The sequence below is a fragment of the Amphiura filiformis genome, chromosome 18, assembly GCF_039555335.1.
Source record: "Amphiura filiformis chromosome 18, Afil_fr2py, whole genome shotgun sequence".
Classification (NCBI taxonomy): Eukaryota; Metazoa; Echinodermata; class Ophiuroidea; order Amphilepidida; family Amphiuridae; genus Amphiura; species Amphiura filiformis.
This window is the reverse complement of record NC_092645.1, coordinates 22,494,415-22,513,201: the sequence shown is the minus strand read 5'-3', so window position 1 is coordinate 22,513,201 and position 18,787 is coordinate 22,494,415. Positions and strand designations below refer to the sequence as shown.

The 18,787-nt window shown below is 38.0% G+C and overlaps 1 protein-coding gene across 2 annotated transcripts in view; it reads right to left on the bottom strand.

The window, feature by feature from the left end:
- Window positions 1–3,533: 3,533 nt before the first annotated feature.
- LOC140140000 (uncharacterized) overlaps window positions 3,534–18,787 on the bottom strand; it is an 88,783-nt gene continuing 73,529 nt past the window's right edge. For both annotated transcript variants that reach the window (XM_072161810.1, XM_072161811.1), the window contains 3 exons: window positions 9,402–9,530; window positions 6,545–8,709; window positions 3,534–5,412 (listed from right to left, as the gene is read on the bottom strand). In XM_072161810.1, coding sequence (XP_072017911.1) covers window positions 4,385–5,412; window positions 6,545–8,709; window positions 9,402–9,530 — 3,322 coding nt within the window. In that variant the 3' untranslated portion in view covers window positions 3,534–4,384. The remainder of the gene's footprint in view (window positions 5,413–6,544; window positions 8,710–9,401; window positions 9,531–18,787) is intronic.

The following is an 18,787-nucleotide window of genomic DNA, read 5'->3' as shown; positions in this document are numbered from 1 at the left end:
TATGCAATTGTCTTTTCTATTTAAAAATGTTCTCCCTCTGTAGAAGACTTTAGAATAGTAATACACATAATTATTTCAGTCACAGGGAAGGAGAGCTTTTGTCTCACCAACTAAATACACATGTCAGTAACCAAGCAGTTGTCCAACTGACACAACAATAAAATGCACTGACACGGAACAGCAAAAGAAATCTGTGAGAATGCGTACAAGATTCTTACACAGATGATTATTTCCAAAGAGTGAGTGGAATAGTGTGGAACGGGGCTGCTTCTGCTTTTCGCACACTTTCTTCAAGAAACAGGGTTTGTTCCACACTATTCCATTTACTCACAGATTTCTTGTGTTGGGTGCCAATAATTGGGCTGTGAATGTGGTCCAGGAAGCTGTTCCATGTCAGTGCATTTTGCTGTTGTGTCACTTGGACAACAGTTTGGTTACTGACCAGTTTTTAGAGTAGAGTATTGAAGTAATCCTGTGTGCAATTTTTGTTCATTTTTATGGACAGGATTTTAAGACATGACCTTGTGCAAAAACTATAAATTTCTTTTTGAGGCCAGTTTACTACATACATGGATAAAATTATTGCATATTTTCATTTCGATTGAAAGGCCTATTCAGTGATTTGCTCATCCGGAGGATAATAAAAATCATCAAAATTCAGATTGTTTTTGCACATGTGTTAGTGCCATAGATGTGCTAGCATAGCCTGCTAGTGGTGAAATCAAAAGGGGACATTTTAAGACAAAATGAAACATGAAACTGTAATATCTCTGCTAGAGTACAGCAATTACCTACATGTATTTGAATGGGGCTTCAACTTTGTCAATACTGCTGTTTGCCTCATTTTTCATTTCAAATATATCTAATGACAATTTTAATAACTTATCCTGCACTTTTAGGCAATATATACACAATTTAAATTTTTTACACTTTCGCTGGGATCACTGAATATGCCTTTAATTGGATTTTACAAAATAATGCCACTGTTCTGATTCTCAATTGCAAAAAAATCTGCGATGGGAAACTCTTAATCAACTTTCATTAGACTTATGTTATTGGTTACAACAAACAACATAGAGAAACAAGTTTAAATATAAAAATAAACACTATAATTAAAGACAAAGATAAAAACAATTTACCGCGCCTGATGTCACTGTCAATTACGATCCTTGATTGGTGTACACAAGTTAATCAGCGTGTAAAAGGAAGACCGATCTATCTGGTGCTGATCGGAGAAAAGGAATAGCAGCAAATGGCGAAAAATTACGTACTTTTATAAGGCAAAAAGCAGCTTTTCTAGGCATTGTCGACATGGTGCCTTCACCAAAGAAAGTTTCCTACTATAAAGACCTAACTTTTGAGATGGTTTGCATGTCGAAAGGTGCAAAATTAACAATAAGGCACCCGGTTATAAATCCGTGTTCAACAAGTCATCATCACGACACTTGTAAACAAACCGTGCTTGAGTTTTATTGACAGGTGACGTCAGCCAGGCGCGATAAATTGTCTTTATCTTTGTCTTTCATTATAATGACACAATATTTCAATGTAGCACACGTTTCATGGATTTCAACAGAGAAGACATCATACTCTTCCCAGAATGCAACATGATACGTCACCTCATGACACTCCCATTACATTTGTACATGTTCCTTTTCTTTTCATTTTACAATAAACTGGCTAATCATGAGTCAATAGTCAGGGAAAAAACAGCACGATTTGTAAGATCTGGATGTGCTCTGTTCATTAAGGTACATTTGTGACCGTCCACCACGAAACGCTCGTAAAGTCAGCCCTCGGTCAATTTTGTTTTATTTCGTGTTTAGAAAATATATATCATAAGCTTTAAAATGATATATCATTTGACTTCCAATGATATCCAGAACTCTTTACACAGGTAGGAGCTTATTATCCTCTTTAACAATAGGATAAAAAATTGGTTTAAAAGGTGTTTGACTGGCAATAGCAAAATGAAAAACATGCAGCACCAACTTGAGGTATAAATGAATACAACCTTAATGCACAGTTTGCACTGTAACTCAGAATACAATTTGCCGATTTTACGAGCGGTTTGTGGTGGACGGCCACATTTTGGTCACTATCGACTCATGTTGCACTAGATAGCAAATCAGTAAATTAAAATGGGAGAAATGCATTATGGGAAGTGTAGGATATCTTCTCTGGGATTTAAATGTCCAAATGGGTAATCCTAAAATACTGGTAACAATCCTGAGAATTGAACTCTATATTTTTGTTCAGTGAATGGAAGAAACAAAACCCAATGGGTTTGGATTTAATATTAGGCATGTCCACTAAAAATTGAAGTACTTTTAAATTGATTCAGACCTAACTTATTGGCTTGGAATTGATGAAAGAAACATTTTGGCGTTTAAATAATCTTAATCGGACGTTTCATTCCAGAGATATGGCCTTTCGAGTGTCACGGTTTTATATAGGGCTGCTAGAACATGTTAAAAGTTAAAGTCCAAAAGGAATACTAACAGAAAGTGCAACTTTAAGGTACTTTTTCTTAATGTATTTATTAACTAGCGTTATCTGGAACATTATATTTGCTTATAACAACATGAAAATAAGATCATCCTGAAAATTTAATCGATTTTGTTGACATACAACAAAAAATATAAGACCTCAAAACCCATGGTTTGTTTGGTGAAACCTCAAGCATGATCATAGATGGCCGCCATGGAAAATATCTCCATAGAGGAGATGAACAATAAGTGCATTATTTCAAATGAATAGCGGTAGTCTTAAACATTGTTCAATCTTTTAAGGTCAGCACATTTTATCTTCAAAAATTATTATATTTCATCATGGCATAAGTTTGGTAACATTAATCACTACCAATTTTGAGAAATTTGCTCCAACTCAAAGGTTATCTTTACTACATTGAGCAATACACTGTGTTGGCATGTGCCCACTATGGTTTCCGAGAGTGTGTGGTTCCCAGTAGTTTCTCTCCCTATGGATATAGGTACACGGTATGTAACACAGACTAGGTAGTGAGTAGTGCATGGGGAAGTAAAAGATTTGAGATGGACCGCGGTAGGCTTAAACATTCTTACATTTCTTAACATCCTGCACATTTTGTCTTCAAAAATAGTTAAATTTTATGAGTATGTAAGTTTGCTTGCCTGATTCACTCCAAATTCGGAGATAATTGCGTTTGAACACCTGATGCACGGAATGGTGTCACTTCAACCTGTTGTAGTTCTCATCTCATTAAATTTTTCATTAAAAAAAGTTGATCTCTTCATGAAGGAAGGTCCTCTCTATTTACTGACCAAACAGGAAAAAGTTTGGTTAATGTTTTCTGGTGGAATCAGGAATTTCTTGAAGCACCCTGATATAGGCCTACATTTGGATCAAAACAAGTATGTACGCCATTTAACAGGCCTGGGATTTCTTGTATCGATCACTTTCTCCATAGACAATACGTGTGTGAGTGCACGCACACAGTAAATGAAAAATCGTTCTAGTGGAAACTGTATTAACAGTGGTCATCCCTATTAATATGAGCTATACCAGTTGTAATCCACACACCCTATGGAAGACATGACCTTAATCTCCCACACAGGTAGTGTGAATTTTGCCTGAATGGTGACTCAATGTGAAATCTAAACCACCTGTGTACCAGGGAGATTAAGGTCGGGTGTTCCATGGGAGGGAGGGTGTATGGATTTTAACTGGAATAGCCAAGTGGGAGGACTCACAACATACCGAAACTGTTAATAGACTAGCGAAATTGGCCCCTACGGGAGAATGTGACACAATTAAAGATGCGTGACCCGATTGACAGTCTCATCGCCCACATATTGTAGATTTTGTTATCATTTTGGTATCAATTGAAAGCTCATATCTATCATAATCCCAGCAACAATTTTGGCCTGGAATGTGTTTCTTTCATTTTTTGTATGATCAAAAACACGTAAGTTTGGTGGGTTACCAACCGGTGGTTGTGTACTGTTTCTATGGGTTACTATTGTACATGTTTTTGCTTGTATATAGGATCCAAATCTGGAGCAATTTAATTAAAAACTTATGGGATAAGAATGTTTGGGTATTGGGTATCAATATGAGGTACAAAACACCATGTATTGGCATTCATACACCACCTATGGAAAATATGGCCTTATTAATCTCCCACACAGGGAGTGCAAATTTCAAATGGGATTACTTGAATGGGTGACTCCATTTGAAATCTACACCCCCTGTGTGTATTAAGATTATGTCTTCCATGTGTCACTTGTACATAATCAATTTTCCATCAAAATTGAATTTTCGGTTCTTGAAATCAAAAATACAATACAATTTAAATATTTCTTCACACATGAATACAACTGCACAGGGCCATATCTTTGTTCATCTATCTCCGTTTTGGCTGGGATCCCTGTGTTTGATAATCTCTTGATTTCTGACGACTTTGTTCTGTATTATCTCTTGTACCGTTGGCAAAACTTACACTCCGTCTTTGCGACGGTTGAGACGGTTGCCTCAATATTGACCTGGGAAGGTTCTGCTCCCTGTGGTCTCTGCTGGCAGGAATGCTCCCCCTACGACCATCTGCAGGAGGAATCTGCCCCCTGTGGTCAATACCAGCATTTTGATGATGATGCTCTAATCCTGATGATGCCTGAGTTTGTGAGATCTGTGGATTAGGATTAAAAGCACTAGGATTATCCATTCTATTATGATTAAGGACATTAGGATTATCCATTCTAACATTTCTTCCATCGCCTACACCCACATGTAGATGTGGCGTATAAAATCCCATCGCCATCGGTGGATTAGATCTTACAACTTCTGGTGGATCTGAAAAACTCCTATGTACATGTCGATGATCTACTCTTTGCGCTGGCACTGGCGATGAATACTGCCTGGCTATTTCTGGCCGAGCTGTGTTCGTTCTGTTACTATGGTGAACATGATGCGGAGGCGGACGGAATTCAGGAGCATACGGATGTTGGTTGTTAGAGCGACTACCAGAGATTTCTATATTGTTCTGATTAGCACCTGCGGAAGGTTGTTCAGAGCTCAAACCATCTTGTACTGCATAATGAGGTCCCGTTGATGGTCTGTTGGCACTGGAAGAACTCCCTCCAACTTGGAAAGAATCACTTGGCACTGTTCGAGTCACTGTAGAGTTTGTATTTGTCGCAGTGTGAGGCGGAGGAAGAGTTATTCTTTTAGGCACTGGTTCACTGTCTTCCCCACTTGAAGGGTCACCTTTGCGCTTGTGAGCGATTCGTCTCTTCTGATTGTTCACAAATAAGGAATAGTCTATATTACTTTTTTGTGTAGTACTGGTTGGATATTTCTGCTTTGCTGTGGAGCCTGTAACATTTGCTGGAGGCAGTGGTTGCCCTGATCCTGGTGGCAGTGGTTGTCCAGATCCTGAGAAGAAAAACAAATGAGCATCATGCAGTGATAATAATGGGATATTTCAGTTGAAATCCACACTACCCCAATGGAAGATTTTGGAAATATCGTCCACAGGGGAGTATGTTTTCAAATGTAACTTGGCAGGGTTAATAATTTTGAAAACCCATACTCCCCATGTATTATGGCTTTAACTATATCTTCCATAACTGGAGTGAGTATTACAAATGGAAGTTACCCAATTGTCTATTCTATTCAAAGCTCATACTCCTTTGGCAGACTTTAGAACTCCCATCACAATTACACTTAGGGTTCAAAAGTTAGGCCTAAAAAAGAAATTGTTTGATTGGTGTAACATAAAAAAATTAGGGTAGGTAGGTTTGGATTTCTTCTTTTTTTTTCTTTTACTTTTAAAGCTATCAATTGCATTTCATAAAGGCCTTGGAACTTTTTTTTCTTTTTTATTTTTTTAATGAATTTTTTTTCTTTCTTTATTTTTTTTGCAAAAAATGTCCGGGTCGGGCCTAATTTTAGGGTCGGTCAAGTTACCGCCAATGACAGGCCTTTATGCTTGAGGTGAGTGATTGCTCTGACTGGACAGTTTATAGTTAACCAGGAATCATCATTATTATATAATACGAAGCTTTTAGCTATACCACAAATTTTTAATACTGCACGGTAACACCGTGCAACATAATTTTGATACTGAACGGCGCGCACATTTTGCTTGTCGCCGCAACTCATCAGCAGCGTTACGCGGCATACCTAGCGCGGAGAACCAAAGCAGGCGTAATTGATTGAGTTACGCAGTTTGTTGTTTTGTACCACCGGCAAACATGATGAAAATGATTACGACTGGATTCCAAATGGCACCCAGCATGTTTAGTTTCATACTTTGGTACTAAACACGCATAGAAAAAGCTTCATATTATATAATAATAATAATATTGGATGGCTTTATTTGGTTGTATGAGAATATACTGCACTTGCGTTATGAATTATATTCAACTTGCCGCATCGGCTTGTTGAATATCATTCATGGCGGCGCTGCAGTATATTCTTATACAACCCAAATAAAGCCATCCAATATTATATAAGTATCGTCTGCGAACACAACAAGGACATAATATAAAATCAGAAATCTTACCACTTTCTCCAGGTTTGGACGACTTTGGAGCCTTCTTTCTCCTCTTCGCAGTGTTTTCTGGTCCATCTTTGGTACGATCATCTCTTTGAACAGATCCACTTGGATCATCATCATCTCCTTCCTCTGGAGCCACATTCTCTTGCCCCGCTAGATCTTCTTCTGTCTTTTCGGTAGGATCATTGTCAGCTCTGATATCACCTGATCTTCTTCTCCGCCTCCTTTGTGGATCCGGTTCAACAAACTTTGTCAGCGGCTTATTGCTATGTTTCTTCTTAACTCTACCAACAACTTCCCGCAGATGCAGCGTGTTCTGTGACAGCTGTTCTTCATCTTCGTTATCATTTGGATCTACTTGATCGGTAGGCAAACTTTCAAACAAGTTCCTGTTTACTGGTGAGCTACCAGGCATGTGTCTGCCCGGTCCATTTCCGGGTCTCCAGGCTCTTCCACGTCTGGCCACATTTCTTGTTGGCGACAGACAAGTTGGTTCCCTTCGTTCTTGTCCATCAAAAGATCCTGCTGGGCTCCTTACAAACGAAGGTCTCTTTAGAAGTCTTGGATCTTTGAGAGCTGGGTTTGGATGGATTTTCCTTGATGGCGACAGACGAATTGGATCCCTTCTTCCTTGTCCATCAGAAGATCTTGAACTTTCAGGTCCCTTTTGAAGTCTTGGATCTTTGAGTGCAGGGTCATGATGGACTTTCCATGAAGACATACACTCCCTGTCTGGTGAAGACACTCTAAGAACTTCTTTGGAAAGCTTTTTACGAGCTTCAGGACGCACTACTAGTCTCCCTCGCCCAATTTCTGCTAGGACATCACCTCTCTTTTCTGGAGTAGAAGCCATTACAGGTCTTGTAGTATCCCCAGCTTGATCAGGCCTAATGGTTATGCTGTTTGTCGATATGACTTGGTTTGAGTTGGATACTCCCGAAGCTGATACAACTTTGTCATTTGCGTTAACCAAGCTTCTATCAGCCGACTCCTGCCTTTGTTTATCCTTATCATTGCCACCAACCAAAGGTGCCCTCCTCTGTTCTTTGTCAGTTCCTGATTTTCTAGCAACTTGCTTGGAAGGCAGTTTATTTGGTTCTCCAGTTGGTACTTCTTTAGAATTAGTACCATTAGTTCTATTATCAGGTCTCTTTTGTTTATTACTAGCACGGTTTTGCACCAATTGTTTCTTATGGACGGATGTACTGGTTCCCTTCTCAATTTGTGTGCTTGAACTCTTGTGTCTTTCATCACTTCTGTGTCGATGTCTTTCAGAGTTACCTTGTGCCTTCCGTTGAGTGTCTGAAGGCGCTCTTCTATGTTCACTATTACTACTTGTGTATGATTTAGCTTTGTTGTCAGGCCTTCCATGAGATGACACATGCCGTGATGCGCCACCCGTACTCTTCTTGGCAACTCTGGTCCGAACATCTGCTTGAGATGTTCTGGGCCCACAACTTCCAGAAGACCTAATATCTTTGTCATTTGCTTTTTTCTGACTATGTTTCTCCTTACACCTTTCATCAGATTCATGTTGGAGCCTTTCAGAATTACTTTTTATTTTCTGATTTTGCTCTTGAGTGCCTGAAGAGGTTGTTGATGATCTACCATCTAGTGGACCATTCACCGATCTTGATGATGCAGTATCAGACCTTTTTGGTATAGACTTATTGAAGCATGTCTGTTGTTCGCTATCTCCAGGTCTTGAGGCTGCAGCATGTTGCCCAGATGTTGCCTTTGCATGAGGCATATAGGTAGCATTCTGCTCGGTTGATGCTACCTTCTTTGCATGAGGCGTATAGGTAGCATTCTGCTCGGTTGGTGCTACCTTCTTTGCATGATGCATATGTGTAGTGTTTGCACGAGGAACATAGATATTGCTCTCATGCTCAACCTGCACATGAACCGGTGGCACATTTAGTGATTCACTATCACTTTCCCGTCTCATACTGTTCATGCTATCCCTGTTTTGTTTGCGTTTCTTGCACTTCAATACACATTTCTTGTACTGTCCTCTTTCTGCGGGCACTAGTACACCACGTTTCATGGCATCTGTGATAAGTTCGTTCCAAGTGCGGTTGGTGGCGAGTGATGACAAGTGGCCTACTACATAGAGTGCTAAGCGGGCACGTGTTAGGGATACGTTGAGACGATTGGGGTCTGCCAAAAATCTGGAAATAACAACAACAAAACTAAGGTGTTACAATTTTAAGTCTTTACCAATTTTATCTATGGTCCAATGTTGCACTCATCACCTGTAATGTCTGTAATCATAGATTGAATACAGTACCATTCTTTTCAAACATACTAATCTTACATGTGCGAGTGATCAGCATGATATTCTATAGAATTACAATCCAGGTCTTTATCCCTGTTCTTTGACATCTACGTTTGATCCATGCAGAGGTACCGGATGAACGTACTAGTGCAGTGCGATATATTCAAAAATTGTTTTAACCTATTGCTTTGGCAGTTAATCCTGTTTCATCATCACTTTTACGGTGAATAATATTCTTATACATTTCAGTATGATTGTATAGATTTATCTACCAAGAAAGCCCACATTTTGCAGCAACACAGACTGAAAAATTAATGCCAACAACTCTCTAGTCCAAAGGTTCCCTAGTGTGAAGGCTCCTTAGTCCGAACTCGTAATTCGCTAGTCCTAATTCTGAAAAAGGTTCTCTAGTCCGAATATCGGGTTCTCTAGTCCGAGAGTCGATAGTCTAAATAATAAATAAGGTTCTCTAGTCCAAATGTAGAATAAGGCTCGCTAACCCTAACACTAACCCTTATTCTATATTCGGACTAGAGAGCCTCCAGATTAGACAGACTCAAACAAAAGACAAAGACATAATCTTACCCAATCCCTTCAGTGTCTCCATTTGTCCTGACACAAGACATAATGATGATGTCCTTCTCTCTGCCTTGAAAACTGTCCACTGTTTGGATCTCTAATCTGACCGTGCAATTTTGTCCCTGTGAAAGCTCCCTGTAATGATATTAAATGATAATAATATTAATAATAATATTCTGGTGAATTGGACATTCTGGAGGGAGGGGGAAGCCGCAATGAGGCTGAATCATTTTCAAGTAGATTGTTTCAGGCGAGAGCAGCAAGAGATTGTTTCAGGCGAGAGCAGCAAGAGATTGTTTCAGGCGAGAGCAGCAAATCTGTGGAATCACCTTGGTCGGTTAACCACTGGCAGTTCGGCAAATCCGTCAAAACGAGCATATATACCAAAACGGGATGTACATCCCGAACGGGATGTATAAGCGGGAAGTACATCCCGAATGGGATGTATAAAACGCCATGCTTACAACTCAGCGCCCAGCGCAGCAGGCCAGCGTAATTTAACTCATTTGCAGTGATTTATTCCAGGACATTAATTATAGCCTGCAAGCACATGTTCTCAAACGAGCTGGAAAGCAATTTATTTTTATTTTAAAGATTGTAATTAATATATTTGTATGCAATATCAGATTTAACAGGGACTCAAACAGAAGATAGATCAGCCAAACATTGTTCTCTCTGAAAAAAAAATGCAACGTAGAACCTTCTTTTTTCCCCGTTTTCAGCGCCCTAAGCAATGATACTATATAAAGAACTTTAAAAAGTTACATAAAGCATAGACTCTACTTTCTAGAATCCATGCATAGAGAACCTTAAAGATTTAAATAGGCCTAGTAGTACTTTCAATTTAAGTGAAAAGCAGTAGGCCCTTGTTTTTTTTTTTTTGGATAAAACCATTTGCTTGGCTAAAGAAGATTTCTCTTTTTGATATAGAATCTTTGAAGGGTTCTTAATGTTCCATCTTTAGACAAGGAAATGCTTTATCGTAGAACCTGTAGAACAGAAAAAAAGTTTTTAGGCGAAAAAAATATACATTGTAGAACCAAAAAGGGTTATCACTTCTTTTCACTTTGTGATTAGTCCCTGAACTATTGATTAATATTATAACTCGAAATTTGACACTCGATACTCGAAACTCGAAATATGAGACTCAAACTCAAATATAAGACTTGAAACTTCGAAAAATGTAACTCGAAACTCGAAATATAAAACTCGAAACTCGAGATTCGAGACTCGAAGCTCGAAGATATTAAGCAACACACACGAAGTAGCACTTTTGAGTAGGCCTATTCTATACTGATTTTCATTCAATATGCAGAAGTCGGTTTTAGTGGTTTTGTAATTTCGTCCCAACCCTATAGGTCTAACCCCGGACCCCAACATTTTATTATAAACTGTGCTATATTATACTGCTATAGACCTAGCCATAACCATAAAACTGCTAAATAATAATAAAACGTAAAAAATAAAAATAAAAACCAAGAATTGTGAAGCGGATGCATGAAATTGCACTACATGTATAACATGGGCATAGGCCTATCCTCAATATTGCTCAACATTTAAAGATCTTACCAATTTTAAAAGCGAGTAGCCTACGTAACAAAAGGCTAGGCCAAAATGGCCAGCCTAAAATGTTATCTGCATATAGTCTAAATATCTAATGCATTTCAAATAAACCATGATGATAACGTAGTCAATGATATAAAGTAAAATTTGACGAAAATGGTCAAATATAGGCTAAAACTACATGGGGATCTCAATTTGCAAATCTTAAATGGTCTAGATATATGTTGCGAGCGCAGCGAGTAGGAAAATTTGCATATTTAAGTGTTTCCGTACTGTTTTCCTAAGCCTTTTTGAGCGTTTTATTCAAAAGGCGCCCATAAATGTTTGCCAAAAATCGCTTGCCCCCCCCTCTCCTCTCGGCTTGCTTCCTCCCCCACCAATGCTTTCCAATGGACAAGTTGTGAAATGTCATTGTACAAGGAATACATTAAAAAAATTCCACATAGCCCCCGAATGAAAAGTATTTAATTATCTTTGTAATCACTCAAAAGCATTTTGTGTGAATTTTACATCGAACTAAGTGCTATTAAATTTTTATGAGCCTTTTTATTTTACATGTAAAGTCTATGGGGGTGAAGATTAGAAATGGACGGCAATATTGAAAAACCCTCATTTTGGGCCATTTTAGACACTAAAATGCGCATAAAAAAGAATAACACTTAGTTCGGATGTAAAATTCGCACAAAATGCTACCTGACAATGCCTGAGTGAGTACAAACATAATTAAAGACCCATTCAGTGATCCCCAGCGCCAGTGCAAAAAAATTTAAATTGTTTATAAATTGCTTAAAAGTGAAGGATAAGTCATTCGGTATTTTTGAAATAACAAATTTGGCAAAAAAACGAAGAAAACAGCAGTAATGACGAAGTTGAAGACACAGTCAAATACATGTAGCTAATTTAGATACTGTAAGTATCTAAATTACAGATTTGTGTAAAATGTCTTATTTTGTCTTAAGGGACGCACCATTATAGATTCTCAGGGGGGCATGGGAGTTTGGGTCAGGCAGAATTTTTTTTTTTTGCCTCCGAAGGCGGCGGAATTTTTTTTTCGCCTCCGAAGGCAGCAAAAAATTTTTTCGCCGCCGCCTTCGGCGGCGAAGTATTCATTTTTCAATTTTAATGTATACCTATATATACAAAGTTGGGTGGGGAAATTTTTTTACTCATCAGTGAGGCAAAATTTTTCGTCTCACTAGTGGGTAAGATTTTTTTTCTTCAAAAACTCCCATGCCCCTGGAAATCTAATGGTGCGCCCTAAATAGCCTACACGGACTTTCGGTTGAACCACTCCCATGCTGTGTTAGCACATATGACAATGACAAAGGTACCAAAATCTGAATTTGGATGATTTTTACGATCGTCCGGATGAGCAAATCACTGAATGGGCCTTTAAATACATTTCATTCGGGGCTATAGCAAAAACTAAAATGTCCTATACCTTAATGGTTATGGAACAAAGGTGCTCCCCCCCTTTCGGCTCGCCAAAAATGGGCTTGCCCCCTCCCCCAATTTACCCTCCCCCTCATAATAATTATTACACAGCCCATTAGTGTAGGCCTAAACCAAGAAAATCATGCATTTATTTCAAATCGTGTTTCAAATCTATTAAAAACACACCTCATTGCATTGAAGATTCAAACATTTTGGCTAAAGATTGACATTCAAAGTTGGCTTCCTATACCATTTTGGTGAGCCACACTGGGGTGCCGGGGGGGGGGGCTCCCCCACAGTCAGAACATTTTGCAAACTAGGTCACAAACACCCATTTTTCCTCTATTTTATCACAATTTTTTAACTTCACCTAGGAAATACCTTTCAGCCCCGCACAAAAATTATTAAGGGAGCTGAGCAGTACAGTAACAGTAGGCTCCCTACTTGAAGTAAACTTTATAAATCTGATGATTTATACTTAAAGTGTATGTAGGTGGGATGAAAACTCCGACGATCAATTGAAAATTTTGACCTTTCAGTATTGAAGATATGGATTTTTTCCCCAAAACACCCAAAAAATTAGGTCTTTTGGGGAAAAATCCATATCTTCAATATGAAAGGTCAAAATTTTCAATTGACCGTCGGCTTTTCCTCCCTGCTACATACACTTTAAGAATATATCATTAGATTTATATATACTTACTTTTTACCGAGGACTGTTATATATCAAATATTTGAAAAATATCAAATTTTTATGATTTGTCATAAAATTTGTATTATATTGTGATTTTCAAAAATGAAAATTATTTGATATCAGAAAGACATGCTTCAGTATTCAGAATGCAATTTGATAGGTCTGAGGTGCTCTCATGTCCCACAAAAAATACTGTCGAAACGCAATAAACGCTCATTTTAGATCCCTTAAATGTTGATAAACATTTTGAATTTTTGTTCAAAACCAAGTGAATTTTTACTGACTACATAATTATATTATAATGTGTCGTCCTACAAAAAATATTGTATAGTGAGTAAAAAATTACTTCATTTTGTCAAAAAGCAATCCAAAAATGTGTAGGCCTAAGCCTACATTACTGAGGCTGCATGATGAATCTATTCAACGAACTTAAAAGTTGCTTGCCTTGCACAGCTGCACCCCTACCAAAATCCTCCCTTGCTTAACAAAATCCCCCCAAACAAAAACAACAACAACAGCAACAAAACAAAACAAACGAACAATGAAAAACAACAAAATAAACAAACAAACACACATTTGAATGAAGTAGGCCTCTTGTGCGTGTGCGATCTGTGCGGTGCGACTTGACTGATCAATATTTAGGCCTAAAATTGCATCCTTCATCCATTTTTACATCCGAGATCATATCTTCAAAACTGTTTTATAATGAGCTCTGTTTTTTGCAAATGATTATAGATAAAAGTTGTGAATTTCATCATAACACTGAATGATTGTTGGAAACACATTTTATAATGTCGCCACATTCGTTTGGGCCTGCTTTTTCTGCGACAACCTAACTAGGGAAGCTCTGGGACCCTGAATTCTTACAAAATTTAGTTTTTTTAACGTAAAATCCAACTTTGAGGCTCTATAACTTTTTTTGCAACGGTAAACCCCTTTTTCCCACGGATAACCTATGGGTAAAATTTTGTAAGGAATCGATTAAACATGTTTAAAATTTTCCGAAACCATGAACAAATTTCCGCCAGCGTGTTTGTCACACCGTGCACTTCTGGTACGCGATAGCTTAATCTGAACTGCCCACGTGTTTCATTTCCAAATGCGCCATATACATCCCGATTGGGATGTACATCCCGATCGGGGTATACATCCCGATTTGACGGATTTGCCGAACTGACTGGCGTATAGGACATTTATTAAAATATAGAGGGCAGCATTCCTTCGATCCAAGGATCGTCAACGTTTCTATTATTCGTCCAGTTGTAATTTAGAAACACATTTTAAATATTGTATGATATTAGTCCATACGGAAATGTCACATGTCGTTAAAATAAAATGCAAATAAAATAACAACAGACATGACTTTTATATCTTGTGTTGGGATTTATTTCGTGTGTGATCAATAACTTAGATATTTTAGACATAATTTAACGAGTTTTGGGGATTTTTTTTTGCCAGGAACGCTTACCTCTATGTTGAACTGTGGTAAATTACGTGGATGAACGATTGCCATTTACAGAAAATGGACATGTTGTTTTTTGAAGTGACTGATGTCATGTTTAAGTAACATTAAGGGCTAACTCGAGATGTATGTGTTTTATCTGCTCTCCTCTTAGAAATCTGGATTTACTGATGTAAAATATGCCTCACCGGCGACACTCAACTCGTCATGAAGCAATCGACAGCTCAATATAAAATGTACCGTCTAGTTGATGCATAAAGTTAGTCATAGTCATAACCTACATGGAGGTTAATTATTGGTATTTGCATAGTAATAATTCCAAAAAATTGTAGTTTCTTATCATGTATATTTAATTTGTACTAGATAAATTAAGAATTTACAGTGCATAACACCTAATATAAATAATAACTTGAATTTTTTGCATCACTCATAAGTCCGAAAAAATTCACTGCCCGTGCGGTGAATTGCCAGGGGTGGGTTGCCAAGGATGCATTACCTGATTATCTCTGATTGAGGATACAGTCATTAATTAGATGAAATAGCAAAATAAAATACGTTTGCTTGAATATAAAAGTAAGCGTTGTACTTCCCTAAGAGGCTGTGCAATAATTATGAGCCCTGTGGGAGGGTAAAATTGGGGCGGGCAATACATTTTTGGTGAGCCGAAAGGGAGGGGGGAAGCAATTTTGGCAAGCCAAGAGGGAGGGTGGAAGCGATTTTTGCACACATTCATGGACCGCCTTTTAATTAAACACTCTAAAAAGGCTTAGGGGCTGGCATTTTCTTCGGGAGGGGGTCCCAAAAATACTGGGGGGTCATAGAATTTTCAGACCAAAAATAAGGGGGGTTATAATTTTTTTAACACCTAAAATGTGACCGTTCACGGCGAATGAGCCGTAAATTCCTCCCCAGGTCAATTTTGTTTTATTTCATGTTTAACAAATATACATCATAAGCTTTAAAATGGTATATCATTTGACTTCAAACGATACCCAAAAGCGGGGTTATAGTTTGTTAGACTTTGCTCCTTCAACGACATTGAATACGACATTCGTACACATTTTACGCTGTAACTCAGAATACAATTTAGGGAATTTACGGCTCATTCGTGCTGTACGGTCACAAATAGGAGGGGTTATAGAATTATTAAGGGCTGGTGACTCAAAATTTTCACTTTTAAGTTTTGCGACCCGCGATAGGGGGGTCGTAAAATTTTTTGCCCGCGATAGGGGGGTCATAAAAATTGACTCGGTCACTGACATATTTGTGAGCCCCCCCCCCTTCCGAAGAAAATGCCAGCCCCCTTAGGAAAACAGTACGGAAACCCTTTAATATGCAATTTTCCTACTCGCTGCACTCGCAACATAGGCCTATCTAGACCATTTTAAGGTTTGCAAATTGGGCTGCCCCCTACAGGGGGCTCATAAATTATTGCACAGCCCCTTAGAAACAATAATTTTATAATGAACAATAATCTCGCTCTGGAGTGATTTTTAAGTGAATTTTTGTCAAAATGGTTCACTTTTTATGACACTCACTTATCAATTATGCGGGGGGATGCCCATAATCTAACTAATAAGGACGGTTGAATCCTTTCTAAAATTAAACAATAATTATTGTGATTTTATTTAATCAGGAAGGTGTAGACCCTACCTAAAGCAATTAAATGATTAATTAATAAAAAAACAAAAACTAGAAGTACATCACAATTTAATCAAGCAATAAATTAATGTTAGTCCCAGAGGCCCCTATAAATTATTTTTGTTATTATCATGGTAATGGTTAAATCACGTTTTATAAAAGGACAACATCAATAAATCACAGAAAATATTTGCCTTTTCATTTTTATTATCACATCGTGTTCAAATTATCTGAAACAATAGTAACAAAATACATTGATTGATTGATATCATTTTATTGCCAATTTGTGGCCCGTAGGCCAATTTACATGTACAATAAGTTACAATATAAAAATACACATTTATAAGGTCAATAAGAATGAAATATTTAAGCAATAATGGCACAAGATATAAAACACACAGAAATAAACACTTTGAATTGCTCAATTAAAGCCATAATGTGTGATTTGCTTCATAGCGATGCCCTCGATTTTACTCGGATTTCTACTTTTTGCATAATTATAATGCCCAGTGGTATACTAAAATACCATGTAAAAGACTAAGCCTGAAGTGCTTTAATAACAGTAAAATTGAACCTTTTGTATTAAAACCAGGGCGACCCGGTTTTATTCACAATTCGACGATCAGCGAGCGTAGTACACGCATTGTAGGCATTGGAATGAATTGCAATTTTCTTCGTTATACCTCATTTGTTTGGCTCAAAATTAAAAGCGGATTATGCAAATCACATTATTGCTTTAAGAAAATTAAGCATAAAAGTCACTAAAATCTTTCTTTTTGATATATTGCACTTTGTATTGCACAATGTGATTATACAAATCCTACAAGTAAAATACAAGACTTTTGAGGTAATATACAGGTGCTTATTGCAGAGCGGTGTATATTTGCAGAGCGGCACCAGACTTTGTGTGGGCGCCAAGTCTGAGTGGTGGCTTGCCCCCCCGTTAAAAATTCCTGGTTCCACCCCTGATATAGATGATAAAACCTACAATGTAGTGTGTTCATACTTCAGAAATACTGAGGGTGAAGTTTTCACATTTCTGAAGATAGGGGAGGCTAATAATATTTTTACCAATTTTTGGTACCAAAAGTCTAAAGATTACGACACTAGTTAAAAAAGTAACTTTCAAAATGTCAAACAGGCTTCCCGCTCTGGCCCAACCAGAATAACTTGACCATGATAGTGCCCTGACACCCACCCCCACCCCCAAAAAAAACTAGCAAAAGGTTGCTATTTGCATCTTACATTTGGCATGTTTGGTTTTTTGTATCAATGGCGCTCAATAATAAAGAAAAAATAGGGGGATCAAAAAAATTTCAAAACTTTTTTTCAAAATTAGTAAATACTATAACATTAACATTAGGTCTATTACGTACCAGCAGTACAATTTTGTTACATATTAAATCTTTTATATGACTTTTGCAATGCCAATGTGTCAACAATCACATAGTTTTTACTACATTTGCTTAACAATCACATGGTTTTGACAACAAGTCAATTATTGCAGACAAAAATTGTGTAGGGAGGTGTTCATTGACAAATAAGTATCTAGACTACTGACTTATGTGTGCGTAGTGTAGTTGACTGCATAAAGTTTTTTAACAAAAATGCAAATCAAACATCCTCGTTTTCCATAATATCAGGTCTACACACTAAGCCGCGCAACTTAAGTGGGAGCTAAGTAACGCATACAGAAATTATGCAGTTGTATGCATGAGGGACTTCCATTTCTCCATTCATAGCAACACACTTTCAGACAGTCCAAAATTACCATGGACATTAGGCTTTACCTAACTCTATGGTCAGGGATGGATGCCCGGAGGTCTAGATACTAATCTGTCAACTGCACACCTGAGATTTTGAGGTATACAACCAATGTGATATTCCTCAAAGAGAAGTTATTCACTATTTGGAATTATACGTCTGTTTATAAGTTCTGTTCTAATACCCACATGGATCACAGAAATTACACCCAAAGAGTACCAACTCAAAAGTGAGAACTGAATTGAGGGGTGTTGGGTCGGGGGGGGTGTTCGTTGAAAAAATTTTTACGGGGATGTGCCACACAGACTTTCGGATGCCGACTTTCTCTATACTTACTTTTTGCTGATTTTGCCACCCATCGTTTTTAGGGGTACTTTGGCCCAATTGGTCTCCACTGAAAACCCACCCATTGATATACCAAAATTGCTGAAAAGGTACCCCAAAACCGTGGCACATCCCGTATACCTTCAATCAGGGAGAACTCCTCCGGTGTTGGGTGCAGGCTGTTTTTTGCGGGATGTCTTACTTGCAGGGTGAGTTACCTGTGGGGTGATTTACCTACAGAGTAGAACGAATTAAGGGTGGATTAGGGGGTGCGTAATGAATTATGTTTACCGTGGTAGTTACTTTTTTTAGTGCATGGTCTTTATTGCAGGATGCTTTTCTGAATATGTGAGCATATTGAGCGAATGGACAGCGCATTCTCTACTTTCTAAACCATGGGATGCACTCAACTTAAAAAATTATGTGTGTGAAGGCATTCAAGAATCCTACCACAAGTAACTCATCTTGCACCCCACAAATAACTCATCCTGCCACCGCAAGTGACAAGCC